General features: G+C 39.9%; 1 protein-coding gene across 1 annotated transcript in view; it reads left to right on the top strand.

Annotated features, from left to right (window-relative positions):
• The window catches only part of gab2 (GRB2-associated binding protein 2), a 216,981-nt gene extending 200,325 nt beyond the window's left edge, over positions 1–16,656 (top strand). Inside the window, exons 4-10 of the mRNA XM_078402621.1 lie at positions 1,963–2,561; positions 4,728–4,822; positions 7,081–7,366; positions 10,046–10,136; positions 11,796–11,898; positions 14,379–14,501; positions 15,011–16,656. Coding sequence (XP_078258747.1) covers positions 1,963–2,561; positions 4,728–4,822; positions 7,081–7,366; positions 10,046–10,136; positions 11,796–11,898; positions 14,379–14,501; positions 15,011–15,151 — 1,438 coding nt within the window. The 3' untranslated portion in view covers positions 15,152–16,656. The remainder of the gene's footprint in view (positions 1–1,962; positions 2,562–4,727; positions 4,823–7,080; positions 7,367–10,045; positions 10,137–11,795; positions 11,899–14,378; positions 14,502–15,010) is intronic.
• The last annotated feature ends 3,571 nt before the right edge of the window (positions 16,657–20,227 follow it).

Here is a 20,227-nt window from a genome sequence, read left to right as displayed (position 1 = left end):
GATTGTAACCTCAACTCTACATCCCTACCACAGAAACCTATCCCCTACCCCATGCTTGCTTATCAAGAATCTTTCTACCATTGACTTAAAAGGCTTTAATGACTCTGCTTCAACCTCCCTTTGATTCCGAAAGAAAAAAAACGTACCTCTGTTTTAAAAAGAGCAAGCTAGGATTTTTAAACAGAAAACCTAGTTCTAGATGTTCCACAAGAGGAAACATCTTCTCCACATTTAATTTGTCAAGAACCTTCAGAATCTTATACGGTTCCATAACTCTCACTCTTCAGTGGATACCTGGTCAGTCTTCATAAGACATCCTGCCATTTTCAGGTATTAGTCAAACTGAATTAGATTAAGGCTTCAGAGCGGAGTGTATTATGGAGGTGAGTGATTGTAAGCTTTGATAATATGCTTTTACTTTTAATATTAATACTGATTAGTATGAGATTTAAATTCCCATTACATGAACAGCTTTGAGTGCCACTCAAAGAAATATCCACTGCCTATTTGCTTTACTGTTGGAACAGTTACACAGTGAAAATGGTGTAAATTTGAAATTATCTTTTGGTGTTACCTTCCTGCTGGTCAGTGTATTTTCATGCCTGCACATTACATTGCTGGAGGTCAAACTTGTATTTTGACATTGGATCACCACTGCGTCCATACATATTTCCAGCTTATCCTTACCTGAGACACCAGATAGTCTTCATATCTGGACCTGTAGGTTAACACCAGCCAAGGCTGGAGACTGTAGTGTGGTACCTTCCATTTGAATGGGATCACCAACTTCATTAAGGAGGTAAGAGAAGATTATGCATTTGTTTTTCTTCATTTCCCTTTATTATTTATGAAATGTACATCAACTGTACCTAAGAGTATCTCATCATCGGAGCATCCCTAAGGCAGAAATATTTAAAACTAGTGGACTCAGGTTTAAGATAATGCAAGGGAGGTTTGTTGGAGTCAATGACTCTTTAATCGTCTCAATCACTCAAAATGAAAGGCAGGTGTTCGGATGGTGGTTGGAATCTTGAACTCTCTGAGCGAGTGGTTGAATCCGAGACTCGTCTGGAGATCACTTGAATTGCAAGGCACGGCGAGCTTTGGCGCAAGCACTGGTTAGTGGGATTAGCAGGGATGGGTATTTGATGGTCAGCATGGACATTTTGTTTTAGAGATAATGTGTGGAAACAGGCCATGCCTACCATTGATCATCCGTTCAAACCAGTTCGATGTTATCCCACTTTATCATCCACTCCCTACACACTCGGGGCAAGTTACAGAGCACCCGAAGGTGCACTGGTCACAGGTAAAAACGTGCAAACTCGTCACAGACAGCATCCAAATTCAGAATCAAACCCAGGTCTCTGGCACTGTAGGTCAGCAGCTCTATCGGCTGCACCCCTGTGCCACCCAAATAGTGGGCCAAAGCATCTGTTTTAGTGTTGTAAAGATTCTAATAAATTAAAAATAATATTTGGCCTTCTGGCAGCTTATGCGGTCATTGGGGTGGTCTCGGGTGTGTGATCGCAGGATGCATGGCTTGAAGCTCAGTTCTTGTTTCATAAGTAATCTACAAGGATATTTGATCCTTTGCCTCCATGAGACTTGGGCATGAGAGCATGGTGCGTTTTCGACCATTGACTTTTAACTAGTTTTAAAGTTTCTTGAAAGGTTATGACATTTTATCAAACCTATGCCTTGTTTCCTCCGTTGGTCAGTGTCTTACAATAGCAGTGGCATGTGTTATTTATGATTGCTTTTGTTTTTAAGTTTATTTCCCATCTTTTCCATTTCAGACACCTTTATATTTTAATATTTGTATATTGTTCAGTCACTGATTGCAAAATTTAAGCTAAGGTGGAGAATATAATCCCGAGATGGGAATGAAAGCATTATTGCAGTGATGATCTGAAGGAAGTATTGCACTGATTGGTGTTTGTCTCTGATTGTATTGTCCAGGAGTGCCAGCTTTTCTCAGTCTATGCCCTTGCCGGGGTCTATAAAGAGGGATGGAGAGACATCTGTACAAAAATCGCCACGGGGTTACTCACATTGTGTCAACGGGATCAATGGACAAATTCATGGCTTTCATAGTTTACCAAAACCAGCAAAACAACATATGGATCAAAGAGACACCATGACTTACGACTTGCCCAGGAGTCTGGGGTCTGATGATGTGGTCAGATATGGCTCATCCGGGTTAGACAATGATGATGAAGCAGTGTACACCTTCAATACTCCCAACAGCATCCTTTGCAGGCGGCTCAGTGAGGTTTCCACCGACTCTTACGATGTTCCATCCACACCTTTGTCCATCTACCATATTCCAAGGACATTCACCTTTGACAAAAACCACAACACGCTATCCACAGGCTCTGGTGACTCAGCCTCTGCACCTCCCCCACGGCCACCTAAGCCTGCACAAGTCGATTGGAAGCCAGAAAGAAATAGCCCTAAGCAGCATTCTCGAAATGCCAAAAGCAAACAAACAACGTCAGCAGCAACAATCCCCAGAAGAAACACTGTTCCTGCAGTGGATAGCAACAGACTTCACAGAGGTAAAGTATTTTGAAATAATATGCACTACAAATTCCCCCTTCTGACTTCAGGTGTATCACCTCCCTGCACTCGGGTCTGGATCAAAATTCCATCTCTCTGAACATTATTCTTGATTACATTAGCTGGATCAACCCTAATCATTCTGCTTTCACTTGTCTTTTAACAAAACAAGAAGCAACAAACCTCAGATCCGAGAAAGTTAATTTAGAAATAAGATATTCCTGGAGCCACTGCACAGTTAAAGATAGATAAAGGGAATGGCTGCAGTGTTTTCACAGGATAGGGGAATCTAAAGTTAGGTTTATGGTGAGGAGAAAGATTTAAGAAACCCGAGGGGCAACTTTTACCACACAGAGGATGGTGTGACTATACAATGAAACAGTTACAGGAATTGGTTACAATTATAACATTTAAAAGAATCTTGGACAGGAACATATATAGGAAAGGTATAGAAGGATATGGGCCAGGTGTAGGCAAATTGGACTAGCTCAGTTGGGCAACTTATTTGGCATGGTCAAGTTGGGCTGAAGGGCCTGTTTCCATGCAGCATAGTTCTATGACTAAGTTTCCATGGAGTGAGCACAAAAGTCAACAATGTGGAAACAAATCAAGTGTTTCCACCCATTTCTGTCTTTGATTTGAAAACAGATAATGGAAATTAAGCTGACGGTATTACAATCCAAAGTTTAAAAATCCATATCCACAGATATGTCAGGTAGATGCTGATGTAGTAATGATAGCAAATTAACCATGCGGTTCAGTAATAAAGAGCATTCAAGCTCATTATGTGCAGACACATAAAATGAGAAAAGGCAGGTTTAAAATCGAATCACTGAGTTTGGGAAATCACCAAGTAAAGTATTATAAGAAGTGAACACGGGTTATCTGACCCGCTTAGTTACTCCAGCTTTTTGTGTCTATCATGAGTTATCTCTGCCTGGCTATTCACGCCAGTCTTGATGGTTAGGTGAGGATTACACACATGGCAGCCTCTAAAGAGCTCCGTGATGCCCTCCTGGTCCCAGATGTGTAGTCAGAAAAAGTTATGAGGAAGGACATTCATGAAATTTTAAAAAACAATGCACAAACATAGAGAGAGAGAGAGAGAGAGAGAGGCAACAAGAGGAGGTTTACCGGAATGTTGCCTAGAATAGAGGGTATTAACTTCAGTGAGAGGTTGGACAGACTTGGTTTGTTTTCTCTGGAACGCCAGTCATTGCAGGGAGACCTGATAGAATTTTTTTAAATTATGGGATCCATAGATAGGGTAAACAGTCAGAACTTTTTTCTGAGGATGAAAAAATCAAATGCTAGAGGGCATAGCTTTAAGGTGAGGGGGGGCAAAGTTTAAAGGGGCTATGAGCTGCAACTTTTTTACACAAGGGGTGGCGAGTGCTTGGAATGCACTGCTGGTGGTGGTATCACTGCGGAGATTATGCTGGGATGTGGGGGGGGGGGGAATCACTAGAAAGACGGTAAAAACAGGTTATTTATGCATGTTATTGGTGGGAAAGAATAAAGCCGTCAACATATTCTAAATCACAAACTTAAATGTGAAACAGGATTTCTCAGTCAAGATTTTGGAAATTTGAATGCAATTAGCAACACAACTTTTGTTTTTTTGCATTTCAGTCTTTTGAATTAGTTTGCTAGTAGTGAATTAAAATCAGTGCATTCATATTTAAAGCGGAAAGGACAAAAGTATATTTGAAGGAAAGCCCCTCCTTCAAATATACTTTGTCCTTTCTGAAAAGTTCCTTATTAAATTCCTGCTTTAAATATGAATGCACTGATTTTAATTCACTACTAGGAAACTAATTCAAAAGATTGAAATGCAAAAAAACAAAAGTTGTGTTGCTAATTGCCTTCAAATTTACAAAACTATGACTTTTAGAAATCCTGTTTCATTTAAGTTTGTGATTTAGAATATGGTGATTGCTTTATTCTTGCCCACCAGTAACAAGCATAAATGATTTAGGCAGGCACTACATAGGATTTTGTTTGCACGTGAAGGGCCTTCGGAAAACATAAGGTCAGAAGACTCACCATTATATGGGTTTTTTATGAAACAGACCATTTTCAGCTGAGTACTAATATAGTGCCATTTCTATGCTGATATGTAGACTTATTAAAAGCAATTTTAACAAATGTTTCCGCATTATCAGCTTCTTCGTGCGAAACGTATGATTATCCCCGTCTCACCGCAAAAACTGAAGGCCGCTCCATGGAGTCTGTTCATGATGGATTCAGTTCTTACTTGGTAGGAATGCACAATTATATTTTTACAGCCCATTACGCTCATTGATGTCCTGAACCTCTGATTCTTTAGTGAATATTATTCTGTATTCTGCTGCATCGCTTGTCTTGCAAACCAGATTTTTGTGGTTGAATTGTCATCAGCCTCCATTGTTGCTCAGTGAAATCTGCAGCAACTTCTCGGATCTGCATTTGCAGTCAAAAGAAAATGATCAAGCCTTGTGGGAGTCAGATACAAATGAGTTATGAGTGTAATAAATCATAATTATTGCCCTATCTGCCCTTAATTAATTTTATATTTATGGAATGTAGAATTCCCTGCTTTCTAAAAAAGGTTTAAATAGCTCAAATAACTTTTTTTGAAGTTTATACTTCAGCTTATAACTTCACTCCATTCTGGAACCAATTATTGCAATAAACCCTTGTTATAGTGGACCATGGTGGGAGGTCGGGGAAGAATGGTGTCTGTGATTGCCGATTGTCCGCCCTGACTGATTGTAATACATGGCGTTTCATGAACAGCATTGAGAGAGGTGTTTGTTTTTCAGCTGAACATTAAACCAAAGTCTTACCTGCCCTCAGCTACAAAGTTCCCAGGTCTCAATACAGGCAGTGGCAGCGGAGGTAGGTGCAGCCAAGGAAGCTGTGTGGGCCAGGGGGGTTGTGTTGGCAGCCCGGCCTGGTAGTGGCAGAGTTGGTGCAAGCCTGGGGTGGAGTCAGCAGTGGTGGTGGTGGTCAGTATAACTGAAATCCGTTATAAAGAGGTCCGTAAAAACGAGGGTTTACTCTATTTCACTTCCAAACAAAAACCTGTTCATTGCTATTTATCTTCAAAGTGATACGCTGCTCAGCTTTTGGCATTAGGAAATTAGCATTTACAACCTCAAATATAAATTCTGTTTGTCTCTCACTTCCAAATAAAAAGATCTACTTGATATACAGTAGAATGTTATTGATACTGGTATTCATTTATTATTGTCATGTGTACCTGGATACAGTTAAAAAAAATATTTGCATGCTATCCAGTCAAATCATATTATACATGAGTATAATCAAGCCATCACTCATGGTCGGCCATGACCGAGGGGGCCTAAGAAGAAGAATCAAGCCATACGTGTATAACAGGTGGTACGATGAGAACAATACTAGAGTGAAGAATATAGTGTTACAACGCTATAGCATTTCAGTTATAGAAAAAGACCAGATTTTTTTTTAAATGTAAGATCTGTGGTGAGATAGGTCAGAGATTGGGAGTACCGTCCATTAGTCAGATAACAGCAATGAAGATGCTTTTTTTATAACGTCAGGCTTTTGTATTTTCTGCCTGATGGGAGAGGGAGAAGAGGAAATGACCAGGGGGAAAATAGTCCTTGGTTATGTTGACTGTGTTCCGGAGGCAGTGTGAAATGTACCAACTCTAAATGTTTTTTTATTGTACTGCCTCAATTGGTAAAGTATATGTGATTCTTCATTGGCTTCCTTTTGTACAAATAATCTCTAGCTCAGCTCAGAACCCTGGAAACGACCTGCAAACCAGCGATCTGTTGTAATCCTTCAATTGCCACATTACACTTCTGGCAGCACATAATGTAACTAGTAGATCCACTGCCTCATGGATACAGAGACCTGGGTTCAATCCTGACTCCGGCACTGTCAGTATGGAGTTTGTACATTCCTTCTGTGGTTTCCTCTGGGTGTTCCAATTTCCTCCCACATCCCAAATATGTACAGGTTGGTGGGTTTGTTAGCCACTGTGAATTGCTCCTGGTGTGCAGTTGAGTGGTAGAGTCTGCGATGAGAACCATAAGACATAGGAGCAGAATTAGGTCATTTGGCCCATCGAGCCCACTTCACCATTCAATCATGGCTGATCTATATTTCCCTCTCAACCCCATTCTCCTGCCTTCTCCCTGTAACTCCCCCACCCCCAAGGAGGGGGGGAAGCTGATGAGAATGAGGGATAAATCAAAGACACGATTGACAAAGTATTAGCTTAAACTGTTAATTGATGATCACTGTGGGCTTGGTGGGCCAAAATGATTGTGTTCCACATTGCATCTCTTTCTATGACCTACAATCTTTCAATCAAATTTCAGGTCTTGTAAGATGAAGCCAATATGGACATAAAGTAAAAATTAATTATCTAATTTTTTGGTTTTCCAAGCTGACATGTCATCAAAAACAATGTTATGCAAGGCCCACTGAAACCTGTCTAACATTGGTTCTGATGTATGCTGAAACAAAATTTTTGTGTCTTCACAGAGAACGAAATTCACGGCATCCCAGTCAGAAAGTATGGAATCTGAGGACAATTACGTGCCAATGAACCCAGGTTCCCTGTCTCCATTTATTACAACCAACCCGGAAAGTCATCAAGATGTCTATATGCCCATGAGTCCTGGTCCCCACCACTTTGACTTCTCTGGATTCTCTTCAGCTACGTTTCCTTCCCGCAAAGGAAGTACGGCTTCCTTCTGCCTCAAAGCTAATTTTCCTGCAGAGTTGTTACCGCCTCCAGTCAATCGGAATCTTAAACCAGACAGAAAATGTGAGTTTTTTCAGTTTCATTATCATTTAACGGGAAAATATTTTCTTTTAAGATCCATAAATGCAGTGCAGCGGCAGTGTTTAACCTACCAGACGTAATTTTGAGAACGACGAATATTCCTGAACTCCAGGTTCAAATCCATCTCAGTAATAACTTGACTTATTAAAAAATCCTAGCTTTGAGTATGATGGCAAAACAGCCAGATTGATGTAAGAGTTCATCTGCTTCACAAATGCCCTGCACGGGAGAAGCCTGCCGTCATTGCCCAGTCTGCCCAATATGGATGTACCAACCTGGTTGAGTCTCAAATGTCTGTAAGACATTCAATTCCAAGGCAGTTTGGGACAGTCAATACATGTTGGTTTTTCAGTGACACCCAGATCCTGAAAAATGAACAAATTAAAAAATGTTTAATCTTCAACATAATACATTGTTATAGGTTGTTTGTCATTGTGAGAAATTTGCAGTCAGACAAACGCAAACATTCAAGGATGTCCTCCAAGCCTTCCTGACAATGTAACATCCCCAATGGCTCCTTGGAATCTCAGGCTTATGTCCGATTAAAATGGCGAAGGAGCATTTAGGATAGTACTGGGAACCTCAAGACCATGTACAGTGCATTCAGAGAGTATTCAGACCCCTTCATCTTTTCCACGTTTTGTTACGTTACAGCCTTATTTCAAAATGGATTAAATGTATTTTTTTATCATCAATCTACACACAATACCCCATAATAAAAAAAGTGAAAACAGGTGTTTAGAAATTTTTGCAAAGTAATTAAAAAGAAATTACTGAAATATCACATTTACATAGGTATTCAAACCCTTTACTCAGTACTTTATTGAGGCACCTTTGGCAGCGATTACAGCCTCGAGTCTTCTTGGGTATGACACTACAAACTTGGCACACCTGTATTTGGGTAATTACTCCCATTCTTCTCTGCAGATCATCTCAAGCTCTGTCGGGTTGGATGGGGAGCTTCGATGCACAGCTATTTTCAGGTCCCTCCAGAGATGTTCGATCAGGTTCAAGTCCAGGCTCTGGCTGGGCCACCCAAGGACATTCACAGACTTGTCACAAAACCATTCCTGCGTTGTCTTGGGTGTGTGCTTAGGGTCGTTGTCTTGTTGGAATGCGAACCTCCACCCCAGTCTGAGGTCCAGAATGCTCTGGAGCAGGTTTTCATCAAGGATCTCTTTGTACTTTGCTCCATTCATCTTTCCCTCGATCCTGACTAGTTTCCCAGTTCCTTCCTCTGAAAAACATCCCCACAGCATGATGCTGCCACCACCATGCTTCACCGTAGGTATGGTGCCAGGTTTCCTCCAGACATGATGCTTGGCATTCAGGCCAAAGAGTTCAATCTTGGTTTCATCAGACCAGAGAATCTTGTTTCTCATGGTCTGAGAGTCCTTTAGGTGCCTTTGGGAAAACTTCAAGCAGGCTGTCATGTGCCTTTTACTGAGGAGTGGCTTCCATCTGGCCACTCTACCGTAAAGGCCTGATTGGTGGAGTGCTGCAGATATAGATGTTCTTCTGGAAGGTTCTCCCATCTCCACAGAGGAACTCTGGAGCTCTGTCAGAGTGACCATCGGGTTCTTGGTCACCCCCCTGACTAAGGCGCTTCTCCCCCGATTGCTGTGTGGCCGGGCGGCCAGCCCTATAAAGAGTCCTGGTGGTTCCAAAGTTCTTCCATTTAAGAATGACGGAAGCCACTGGGGTCTTGAGGACCTGCAATGCTGCAGAAATTGTTTTATATCCTTCCCCAGATCTGTGTCTCGACATAATCCTGTCTGAGGTCTACGGACAATTCCTTCGTCTTCATGGCTTGGTTTTTGCTCTGACATGCACTGTCAACTGTGGGACCTTATATAGACAGGTTTGTGCCTTTCCAAATCATGTCCAGTCAATTTAATTTACCACTGGTGGACTCCAATCAAGTTGCAGAAACATCTCAAGGATAATCAATGGAAACAGGATGAACCTGCTCAATTTTGAATGTCATAGCAAAGGGTCTGAATACTTATGTAAATGTGATATTTCAGTTCTTTCTTTTTAATTACCTTGCAAAAATTTCTAAACACCTGTTTTCGCTTCTTCATTGTGTGTAGATTGTTGATTTAAAAAAGAATTTAATCCATTTTAAAATAAGGCTGTAACGTAACAAAATGTGGAAAAAGTGAAGGGGTCTGAATATTTTCTGAATGCACTGTATACGGAACATGCAAAGGTCCTCATGAAACACCAGGAGCAGACCATGTCACAAACTCTCTGTCCACTCTTCCGTTGGGCCACCAGCTGCTTGACCCATGGAAGAGTCTGTAGATCCCACATTGGCTTCATCAGCCATTTCAGAATTCACAAATCCAGTGAAAGAGGGTCATCCTTAATCCCAAGGGACTGTCTCAGAAGAAGACTCGGTTCTTTATTGAAATAATCAAGCCACCTGTAGATGTAACACAACTGTTGGGAAATTGTCCAAAGAATATTAATTGTAGTTCACCAAAGTTCTCCTGGTGGGAGATTCTGGTATCAGGTTTTAAATTTGAAAATGGTCCACGAAGTATCATAATTTCAAACATCTTTTCTGCTCCACATTTCAGAGTCACGCAATTTGAAATGATCATAACAGTCACTAGTTAATGGGATACTCTTCTATATTTTGTGTTTATATTTCAGCCAAGGCAGGACCTTTGGAAACAAGAAACCACACAGTAATTGATGAGCTTCCTTTCAAGTCCCCTGTTACCAGATCTTGGTCCAGGCCAGTGTAAGTCTTTATCTCAAAGCTCACTAGAACACTCATTGTAACTAATATAATAAAATTAATAAAATCTTTACTTCTTGCTGGAAAATATCTGAGTCAGTAAGGCAGCATCTGTGGAAAAAGAGTCAAAGTTTTGGCTCAAGTGGAATTCTTGTTTTATTCAGTGGTTAATAATATTTCATTCATTTATTGCTTGGTGGGAAAGTCCATCTCCTTAAAATAAAAACAAGAATGCTGGAAATGCTCAATAGATCACAAGACAAATTTAAACAAATTTTAAACAAATTTAATGTTCAAGGGTGATAACAAGTTAGAATTGTAACTCATTCTAAGCTGTGAAATGGTGGAGGGGGCCAAAAGACAAAGGGTCGAGCCTCAGCTGGAGACGATGGTAGAAACTCCTCTGCCTGTCCTGCTGCACATTTCTAGCATCCTGCAACTTTTCAGATTTTCAACATCCACACTACTTGATATCTACCCGAGTCAGACCTCTTCCAGAAATGTTGATCTTGGAGTTCTGCTCTTCGCTTCCCATGGGATTGTGTTTCAGAGTTGCATTTTATTTTCCTTATCCATGTTCTTCAGCAGTCCTCAAGCACTACTCTTGCCGCATCCTGAGATCCACGTACTGCCATATCTGGGCACCCAACCTTTCTTCAGCAGCAACATCTCACTTTGCCTCTAAGTTTTGCTCTGGTCGGCTTCCATTTCATCCTTCATCTTATCCACTGCATTAGTAAAACACATTTTTTCTTCCAAGATTCCAAGATTCCACTCTTCTACGACTCATGGGAAATCAACCCTCCCACTGATCCTTCATGGTATTCACATTCCTCTAACTCCACCCAACGTCATACTTTGCTATGGGCTCATTGCTCCCTCATTCCTTTTCCTCTCCGAGTTCAAGCAATTATTCTTCAGCAAAGGACCCCAACCTCATCTGCTCATAATACCATTAGAATTAATTCTGAGCTTGGCTTAATGCCTCTACATTTACCCCTTGAGCCAAACCCAATTGTTCTCCCTCTCAGACCTTATCTCACATTTTTAGTTCTTGTTCTTCTGGTTTCTTACACTCCCTCTTTGTCACGGGGTAGTCTCTCTCCAATTATTCATCCACCTTTTTCTCTTTAACTGGTCTTATAGACAATAGACAATAGACAATAGGTGCAGGAGTAGGCCATTCAGCCCTTCGAGCCAGCACCGCCATTCAATGCGATCATGGCTGATCACTATCAATCAGTACCCCGTTCCTGCCTTCTCCCCATACCCCCTCACTCCGCTATCCTTAAGAGCTCTATCCAGCTCTCTCTTGAAAGCATCCAACGAACTGGCCTCCACTGCCTTCTGAGGCAGAGAATTCCACACCTTCACCACCCTCTGACTGAAAAAGTTCTTCCTCATCTCCGTTCTAAATGGCCTACCCCTTATTCTCAAACTGTGGCCCCTTGTTCTGGACTCCCCCAACATTGGGAACATGTTATCTGCCTCTTTACATAGGAATACAGAAAACATTCGGCCCTTGAGCCGTGCCAGAGCTCATGAAGCACCTAACACCGACTCTCCTACAACTGGTCTCTCTACTTAATTTTATCAAGAACAGGGTGTACTCTGGTTACAGTTATATTCCTTGAATAAAGATCGTGCTATTATTGATTCCAGAACTGCTGTAAACCCCATTTCTTCACAAAATTGCCGCCCATTGTCAACACAGAGCGTCACCAGCACTGACTCGGGAGACAGTGAAGAAAACTATGTTGCAATGGTAAGTAGGCCAAAAATGTACACACACATTTTATTGACAAATTGACATTACTGAAGGTAGCCAAGATGCAATGCTAACTTTGATTATACAAGCATATTGAAATTAAAAGACCGTGAAGGACTTGCCTGGGCCTTCCACACCATTCCATATAGGTAACACACATCAGCCAAAATGCAAAAATAATTTGCTTGACAAATCCTTAGTTGATTTTTAGTTTGATTTTGAAGTGGCATTTTATTTTTGTTACTCGGAGTCCACAAATTTCATGAGCATGCTTCTATAAACAGGATAGGACTTGGGATTTTTGAAGGCCCTTCCTATAATTACCCAGATTTTGCTTCCTACAATGCACACCAGTTATACCTCTGTACTGAGAGTCTTGAGGACACCATACCAGCCCCAGTGCACCGTCTTATACATGCCTAGATAGAGGGGCCATTCCTACAGACAAATAACCCACAGTGAATGGCTTAATTGTAATCACATATTGTCTTTCCGCTTACTGGTTAGTACCCAACAAAAGCTTTGCACTGTACCTCGGTACACGTGACAATAAACTATCTAACTAAATTAATCTAACTAAACTGAACAAGCTGATTCACAGAATCATGCATTTCATCTGCCATCCCATATTCTGTCTCCACACTCAAATCAGATTTGACTGCATGATAGTGAGGTGGAATTGGCCCTAGAAGCGATTGACTTTGGTTCCAAGTCGAATGAAGTCTCATGGCATCATGGACAAGGAAATGTCCCGCTGATGATTGCTGAGCACAGCCACTCAATTGATGAATCAATAACACCAATTGAAAGAAACATCTAAGAGTAACATGGCACAAAATGCCTTCTGGATGAGGGACTTTAGTATTTATCACCAGGTGTAACCCACAGCACAAATACTAACTGTGCTGACTAAATCATGAGGTGTGCAGCTAACAGCCCAGCCTGGATCAGACGAGGGGAGAAGCAGTAGGATGAGTAACCCTAGTTAACCTCACCCTTGCCAATCTACATAAGCAGATGCATCTGACGATGGCACTATTAATCAGAGTCACAACTGCATAATTCATTTGAATAATTTTCATCATGCAGACTCATTGTGTGAAGACACTGTCGCAATGGGAATAGGATAAATTTGGATAGATCTCACAGCTCAGATTGGGAATTTTGAAGCAGAATTATTTTTCTGCCACGATCCAAGTCCTCATGGCCTTTGAATCAATATCCCTCCATGTATCAAGACCAGGCAAGAATCTTGGTTCAGGGAGGTTTGTAGAAGAACATGCTGGGAATAGCATCAGGCCCACTAAAAACACAGTCATGCCAAAGCGTAAAATATCATGATGTAGGTAAAGCTATAAAATTGGACAATGGCCATGCATTCGAAACTCACATCAGATGAATAAACAGAATGTGAGAAGTGGAATACGAGTTCATCACAACGTTTATTTGATGACTCTGAAATGATTGTCAGTGCTTCAGATGCACAGAACCCATTTCAAATGATTGCTTCAATAGAAAACCAGCCAAAAAAAGTCAAATTGATTCCCTTCTTAAAAGCAAAATCATATTTATGCAATTCCACTGAAGCAAAGAAAGGTGTGTGTTTATAAAGCATCTTTCGTGTATTCTAGAAGCCATCAGCACTTTCCAGCTAATGATCTATGGGGTTGTCATTGTTGCAATGCAGGAAACTGCCCACTTCCTCGAGCTAAATTACTTCTTGTAATGTTTAAAGGGCAACTATTCCAGGAAACCTTGCTTTTAAAACAAAATATTGCAGCCGTATCAGGGAAGTTCTTCCATTGTTGTAACATTCAGGTCTCTGTTATAAAAATCCGTAAATGAAACAAAATTACAATCATGTACAATTTAACACTTCAGGCAGTGCTACATGATGTGCCTTTGCAAAGTCCAATTGGTTGTATCCTTGTGTACTGTTGATCAGAATACTTAAAACTTTAAAATATTAGTCATGGTTGTCAGCATCATCTGTCTATAAATGCAAATTCATGGATTTCATAAATGAAGATAAAACATCTTAAGTGACGTCATGTGCAAGAAATTAAATTCACAAGCATTTGAAGGGGCATGTGCATCGATCCTTAATTGTTAGACAAATATGATTTGCATCCATAACTTTGTTATATGTAATTTTTTTGGACACATATTTGTGGAGCCCAAGATTATGCTCATTTTCTCTTGCTACTTGAGACATGTTTACTCAAGAATTAATTGGGGATTGAATAAGTTCTGAATGTGATAAATCAGTAATTCACTAGTAAATATTTAATTTGTCATAAAATTTAGCTCTATAGTTTTAGAATTTAAAAAATGTTTAAATAAAGTAATTAACATTATTGTTTTGGAAACCGTAAATAGTAGTCATTTTTCTAAGAATTATACATTCCTGAGTATTATTTTATTAATAAAACAATAAAATGGAAACCATGTTATTTCAATAATATACATTACAATAGCAGAATCCAATTTCTACCTCTCCAATGAATGCTGTGACTGGCAGTCCTATTACCAGGAAGAGTGGAAGTGTTGATTATTTATCCTTGGATTTCCAGCCCGGTTCTCCTGGTCCTCATCGAAAGGTAAATCTTTGCATTTGGACAATAGCTAATAATGTAACTTCATTAGATTTTATTATTAGCACATATATAAAAGTGTTCCAGTACAGAGGAAGGGTCTCAACCCGCAACGTCCATTTCCTTCCACAGATGCTGTCCAATCCATTGAGTTCCTCCAGATGTTTGTTGTTTGTTCTTGTTTCTTATATTGACAGTCTTTTGTGTCCCCGATGTATGTATTCTTGCATTAAATATGAGGTGTGTAATTCAGTAAAATTTAAAATATCAGAATGGGGGAAGATGCAATTTTTCTTGAGTTATCTCAAAACGGCAAAAGCAAGCTGCTGCTTATGCTATTTTCCCATTTCTCTTTGTTTTTTAATCCATTGTACAATTGAACAACTACTCTTTAGTCATCTAAAATGACTGATCTTCAAGTGTACCAATTAGTTTGTGTGAGAGTCAAGTAATATATTCAGCCTGTCTTCAGTGAAATCAATTGCTGTAATGACCTGTATCTTATGTCTAACCAGCCTTCCACATCCTCGGTAACATCAGATGAAAAAGTGGACTATGTGCAAGTGGATAAGGAAAGGACCCAAGCTCTACAGAACACCATGCAAGAGTGGACCGATGTGAGGCAATCCTGTGAGGCTCTGAAGAGTCTCAAGTAGCAATATAACCGATAAATCGTAGAAAGATAATTTATTTTACGTTCTAGTTTTTTTTAAATTTGGATATCTGGCCCAAGTTATGTCAGAAATGGTGAAACAATACTATCTTTTGCAATGCCTCAAAATTTTACAAGTAACTTTCCTTCACTTTTTGATAGAAGCAGCCACTAATGTATCTGTTCACAGATAAAGGTTCATTCTCAGAACAGTTTCGGGGCAGTAGCTGAAGCAGGTTTTTTCACAATTCTTGAACATTCACAGCAACTTATTATCCATTGTTGTCCTTTGTTAGGATATAATACATGTCTGTCTGATTAAAATATTGCAACACAGGTGAAATAACCAACTATTTTTTGCTACTCTGTTAAACACAAATCTGTGTTACTAGCACTATGACCACTTATCTGAAGAATCCCAAGGAAACTTGAAATGTTTGCTTACATCATTTAATTGGGATACCAGACAAAAATATATCAACGAGTTAGTACATTCAAAATCATGAACACTTAATAAGGGCTGAAGCATCATTGCATTATTTCAACGTGTGATTAAAAAGGTGAACTTTCAACTTAATCTTAAAACTCAAAGCAAAAATCCGCAGGAGCTGAAAATCTGAAATAAAAACAAACTGCTGGAAATGTTTAGCAGTTCAGAGTGTATATTTGTAGAGAGAAACAAGTGTAATGTTTCATATGAACCTTTCAGCGGAGCATAAAGTTGGTGTTTCAATGAAAATTGTGCAGTTTCAAAAGCAGCTATTTAATTAAGCATTGCATTAAACTGCAAGAGACAAAACCTGAACAAATGAGGAAGATCTACCTCTTTGAATCGGAGGAGATAGGTTACAAATGAAGATTTCTATTCCTGGATAGGTACCCCATTAAATATAGGAATGTACCTCAAGGAATGATAGGGCTCCTTAGAAATTTTGAGGAGTGCATCAGATGGAATTTGCAGTGATTGCAGTGTGCAGATCTGAGTAAACTCCTTTGCAAAAAAATTACTTAACAACTCATCAATATAACTTTAAAAATCATTTAAAGAAGCAGGGCACTTCTTTACTTCAGTCTTCAAAAACCACTGGATGATGCATGTTTGCCTACCATATTGTAATTGGATACTAGCCAAAGATCTTTAATGCATTGATTTTAAAGTTGATTTATTTAAAATGACAAATACCTAGTTATGTATGGTGAAATGATTATTATTAGCAGTACTGTTCACAATCCTTGCAAGTTTAATGGTTTTCATTTTGTTTGTAGGCATAAAAACAAAACAAATAGAATTGAATTCACCCCAGTAATAACTTGTTTACAATCTTTTGTTCAGTAATAAACATACTTAAATATTTCCAGTGCCATAAAATTATCAGCTGCATCCTAAGAGTGTGAGATGTGATGGAAAAGAGAATTGAGGTTTAGACCATGACAGCATTCATGTGGAAGGAAAGGAAAGTTCAACTGGAGAATAAATGTCTTACTGGCCAAGTGCCCTGTTACTGTGCAGTGAATTCTACATAAAAACTCATTCGTTTTAAAAACTCAGTGGAGTGATCTTTTGTGATCCCTGCCATGGTCAAAATCTCACAATTTATCATTTAATTAAGATTATACAAGGCATGGTGATTTCAAATTTTTTTTTTTATGTCATTACAATTTCTCACCCCACAACAAAATGTAAAGATTAAATATTGTTATAAATCACCACACACTCCAATTCAAACATGAATTTCAGAGGCGAGTTGAGATGGATACCAAGGCAACGTTTGGCCAAGTGTGGCATCAAAGAGCCCAGGTAAAACTGAAATTATTGGGGTTGAAGGGAAATGAATTCCAGAGTTTGGAATCATAGCTCACATAAAGGAAGATGGACGAGGTAGTTTGTCAATTATTCCAAACCCAAGACATCACCACAAAGCACCTTGCGCCACTATCCTAGGCCCAATCATTTTCAGCTGCTTTGTCAATGTCAGAGGAGATGTGCACTGATTGCACAATGTTCAATCCCATGTGCTATTCCTCAACATACAAAGCACTTTGTGCCTGCCTGTGAAAGACCTGAACATCATACAGGTATGCGCTGTACAGACTGGCAAGGCTGAGCATCTAACCACCTACTCTTGATGTTCAATGGCACTTCCATTGTTGATGGTCGATAAAACAAATCAGGGATGTTGGAACTGAAGACCTTTCAGCTGAGACCATGCTTGATCTATATCTTAAACTCCATTTATATCTCACTCGATGCCACATTTCATGATCATTGTCCCTGACAATAATCTATTTATCTTGAAAGATTTAAGTGTTCCACCATCCATAGATATTTGAAAAGGAAGAAATTTTTTAATTGGTGAAACTGCGTGCTAATTACTGTTTGCTCTCTTTCAATTACATTTTCAAAAATCCAAAAGCAATTTTATTATATTCCCAGCTTTGGCCATTTTCACTTCCCCATCGGGATAAATAGAAGACTAGAAATTGGATCAGTGTATTTTTGTGCAACATCAATTTAAGCTGGAGTTGCTCATGGTTTCCGTAATCTTCTAATGAAATCAGACCTACCATGAAATTATATCAGGTGTTTCCACATGCTTTTCATGTTGCCTCATTGGACTTTTTTCTTCTAATCATTCATTCACAAGCACTCACACACCCAATGACATAATTATTCATGCAAAATCCATTTCCAGTCTTACCAATGTAAATTGGAGCTCGAAGATGTGACCTAAAACTGCTGTGAAACAGTCTTGATACAAGTAGGAATGTATTTTGCTATGATATTGCTTTTGCCATTGTCTGTTGACAATTGGAGAACTTAGAAATTATTGAACACCTTCAAAAGGCATGAGTGCTTAATTTTGTGCTGCTGAGATACTCATGCAATGAGGCCTTCACTCATGACTTCATTATGGTGGATTAAGAACTATCAATGAAAGGTCTATTCCCACAGTGATATCAGCTTCTATCTCGATCTCTGAGGTTGGGTTTTCCAAGGCTTTCAATGTGATATTCTGTAAAAAGCCTTGACTCTCTCACCACAGGATCTTTCACTACCACAGCACTTTTGTCTTGTTACTATTTTGTTGCTTCCTGCACTCCATCCTTTCGTACAATATTTAGTCCAGCATCACCACCATCCGTCAGCTTTTTAGCATGATGAACAGGCCCTACTTCCACTGAAATGTGCTATACAAATAAAATTGACTTGAGTTGAAAGATACTGTAGGAAGCCCTTGCAAGCAGGCAGCATCCCTTTGCACTCAAACCTAGCAGTGTCCTAGCAGACACCTAGGGTGTCAGAGGTTATGGGGAGAAAGCAGGAGAATGGGGTTAGGAGGGAGAGATAGATCAGCCATGATTGAATGGCAGTGTAGACTTGATGGGCATAATTCTGCTCCTGTCACATGATCTTATGATTAAGAACTTGAGATAAAAAATCATCTCCTGCATCCAGGAAGAGAATATACCAGGGGACCTCTGAACTGAGATACTGCCTGACCTGCTGAGTTAGACCAGCACTTTGTGTAGTTTTTAGAATTGAAGGTATGGGCTCATATGTTGTACTGGGAAGTGGTTAAAATATAAAAAGACATAAAGAGCCGGAGTAACTCAGCAGGTCAGGCAACATGACCTGCTGAGTTACTCTAGCACTTTGTGTCTTTGTTTGTAAACCAGCAACTGCAGTTCCTTGTTTCTACTGCTGCCTTACAGCACCAAGTTCGATCCTGACTATGGGTGCTGCCTGTACGGAGTTTGTACATTCTCCCTGTGATGACCGCGCGAGTTTCCTCCAGGTGCTCCTACACTCCCAAGGCACAGGTTTGTAGGTTAATTGGCTTCAGTGAAAATATGTCTCACTGTGTAGGATAGTGTTAGTGTACAGGGTAAGTGCTGGCCAGCGTGGACTCGGGTGGGCCATAGGGCCTGTTACCACACTGTATCTCCAAAGTCTAAAGGCCTACTGCATAAAACTTGTTCGCAATAGAACAAGTAAATCACCCTGACCACAATTATCAACACTTAAGGAAACAAGTTGCAGAGAGGTTGGTTGTCAATATCCTCTCTCAGGCTAACATCTCCAGCAATCAGGCTCTAATTATTACCCAACAACTGACTAATTCAACATTGATCACAGGCCCGATTGTGATCAGGATAACACTATCCTACACAGTGGGACAATTTTCAACTAAAGAAGGATGTTTATACCTTAGAAGCAGTTCAAAGATAGTTTAAGGGCCTGTCCCACTTTAAGCGATTTTAAGGCGACTAGGCTGTCGCCGACAGTTCGCCGCGTGACGCTGAGAAATCATCCGGAGTGAAATTTCTCAGCGATAGCTGGCTTGTCGGCAGGTATCGTTGCTTATTGCGGGCGCTGTTGCATGCTGTCCCCAGGTTTGATAGGTTCGCTTAGATGCATTTAGAAGCACATTATATTAAAATAAGTAAAGTCATTTCAAAATACCATAAAATGCTTGTGTTTAACCAATTTATTTACCGTCAGGACATTTGACGGGTAGATTGGAGGCGACAGTTTGACGGTCAGGTAAGCGTGGGAATTTTCACGATGTTTATGGCCATCAGCCATTACATTTAAAGTGGGCTCCCAACCCAGATATGCAACCCAGAAACCAGATATGCATCTCCCGTACATTTTCAAAGAATGCCCACACACTTTTCACAAAAATCCACTTAACCACTTTTAAAAAAAATTTAATTTAATACCGCTATTAGTAAACTGGAAGTAAATCCAGTTTATGCCTTGTTACAGTGAAGCTTGGTTTTTAAGTAACCCATACAAGATGTTATAGTTCAAAACTCTCAAGTACTTACCGACTTGTCAGTGATTTCAGCGAAAATTAGGATGCCGGAGAAGCATTGACAGCGTGGGAATTTTGCGATGTTTCCGAAGACGCTGTAATCTCGACCTGACTCGGCATTGTCGTGGTCCTTGTCGTCGGGTAAAGGAAAATTTCGGCGATCTGCTACGACTTTGGCAGTCGCCTTAAAATCGCCTAAAGTGGGACAGGCCCTTTACTAGAATATCAACTGAAATGGATGAGATTGTGAGGGAAAAAAT

The sequence above is a fragment of the Rhinoraja longicauda genome, chromosome 7 (genome assembly GCF_053455715.1).
Source record: "Rhinoraja longicauda isolate Sanriku21f chromosome 7, sRhiLon1.1, whole genome shotgun sequence".
Classification (NCBI taxonomy): domain Eukaryota; kingdom Metazoa; phylum Chordata; class Chondrichthyes; order Rajiformes; family Arhynchobatidae; genus Rhinoraja; species Rhinoraja longicauda.
Note: the sequence above shows the minus strand (reverse complement) of the source record. Positions and strands in the feature narration are given on the sequence as shown.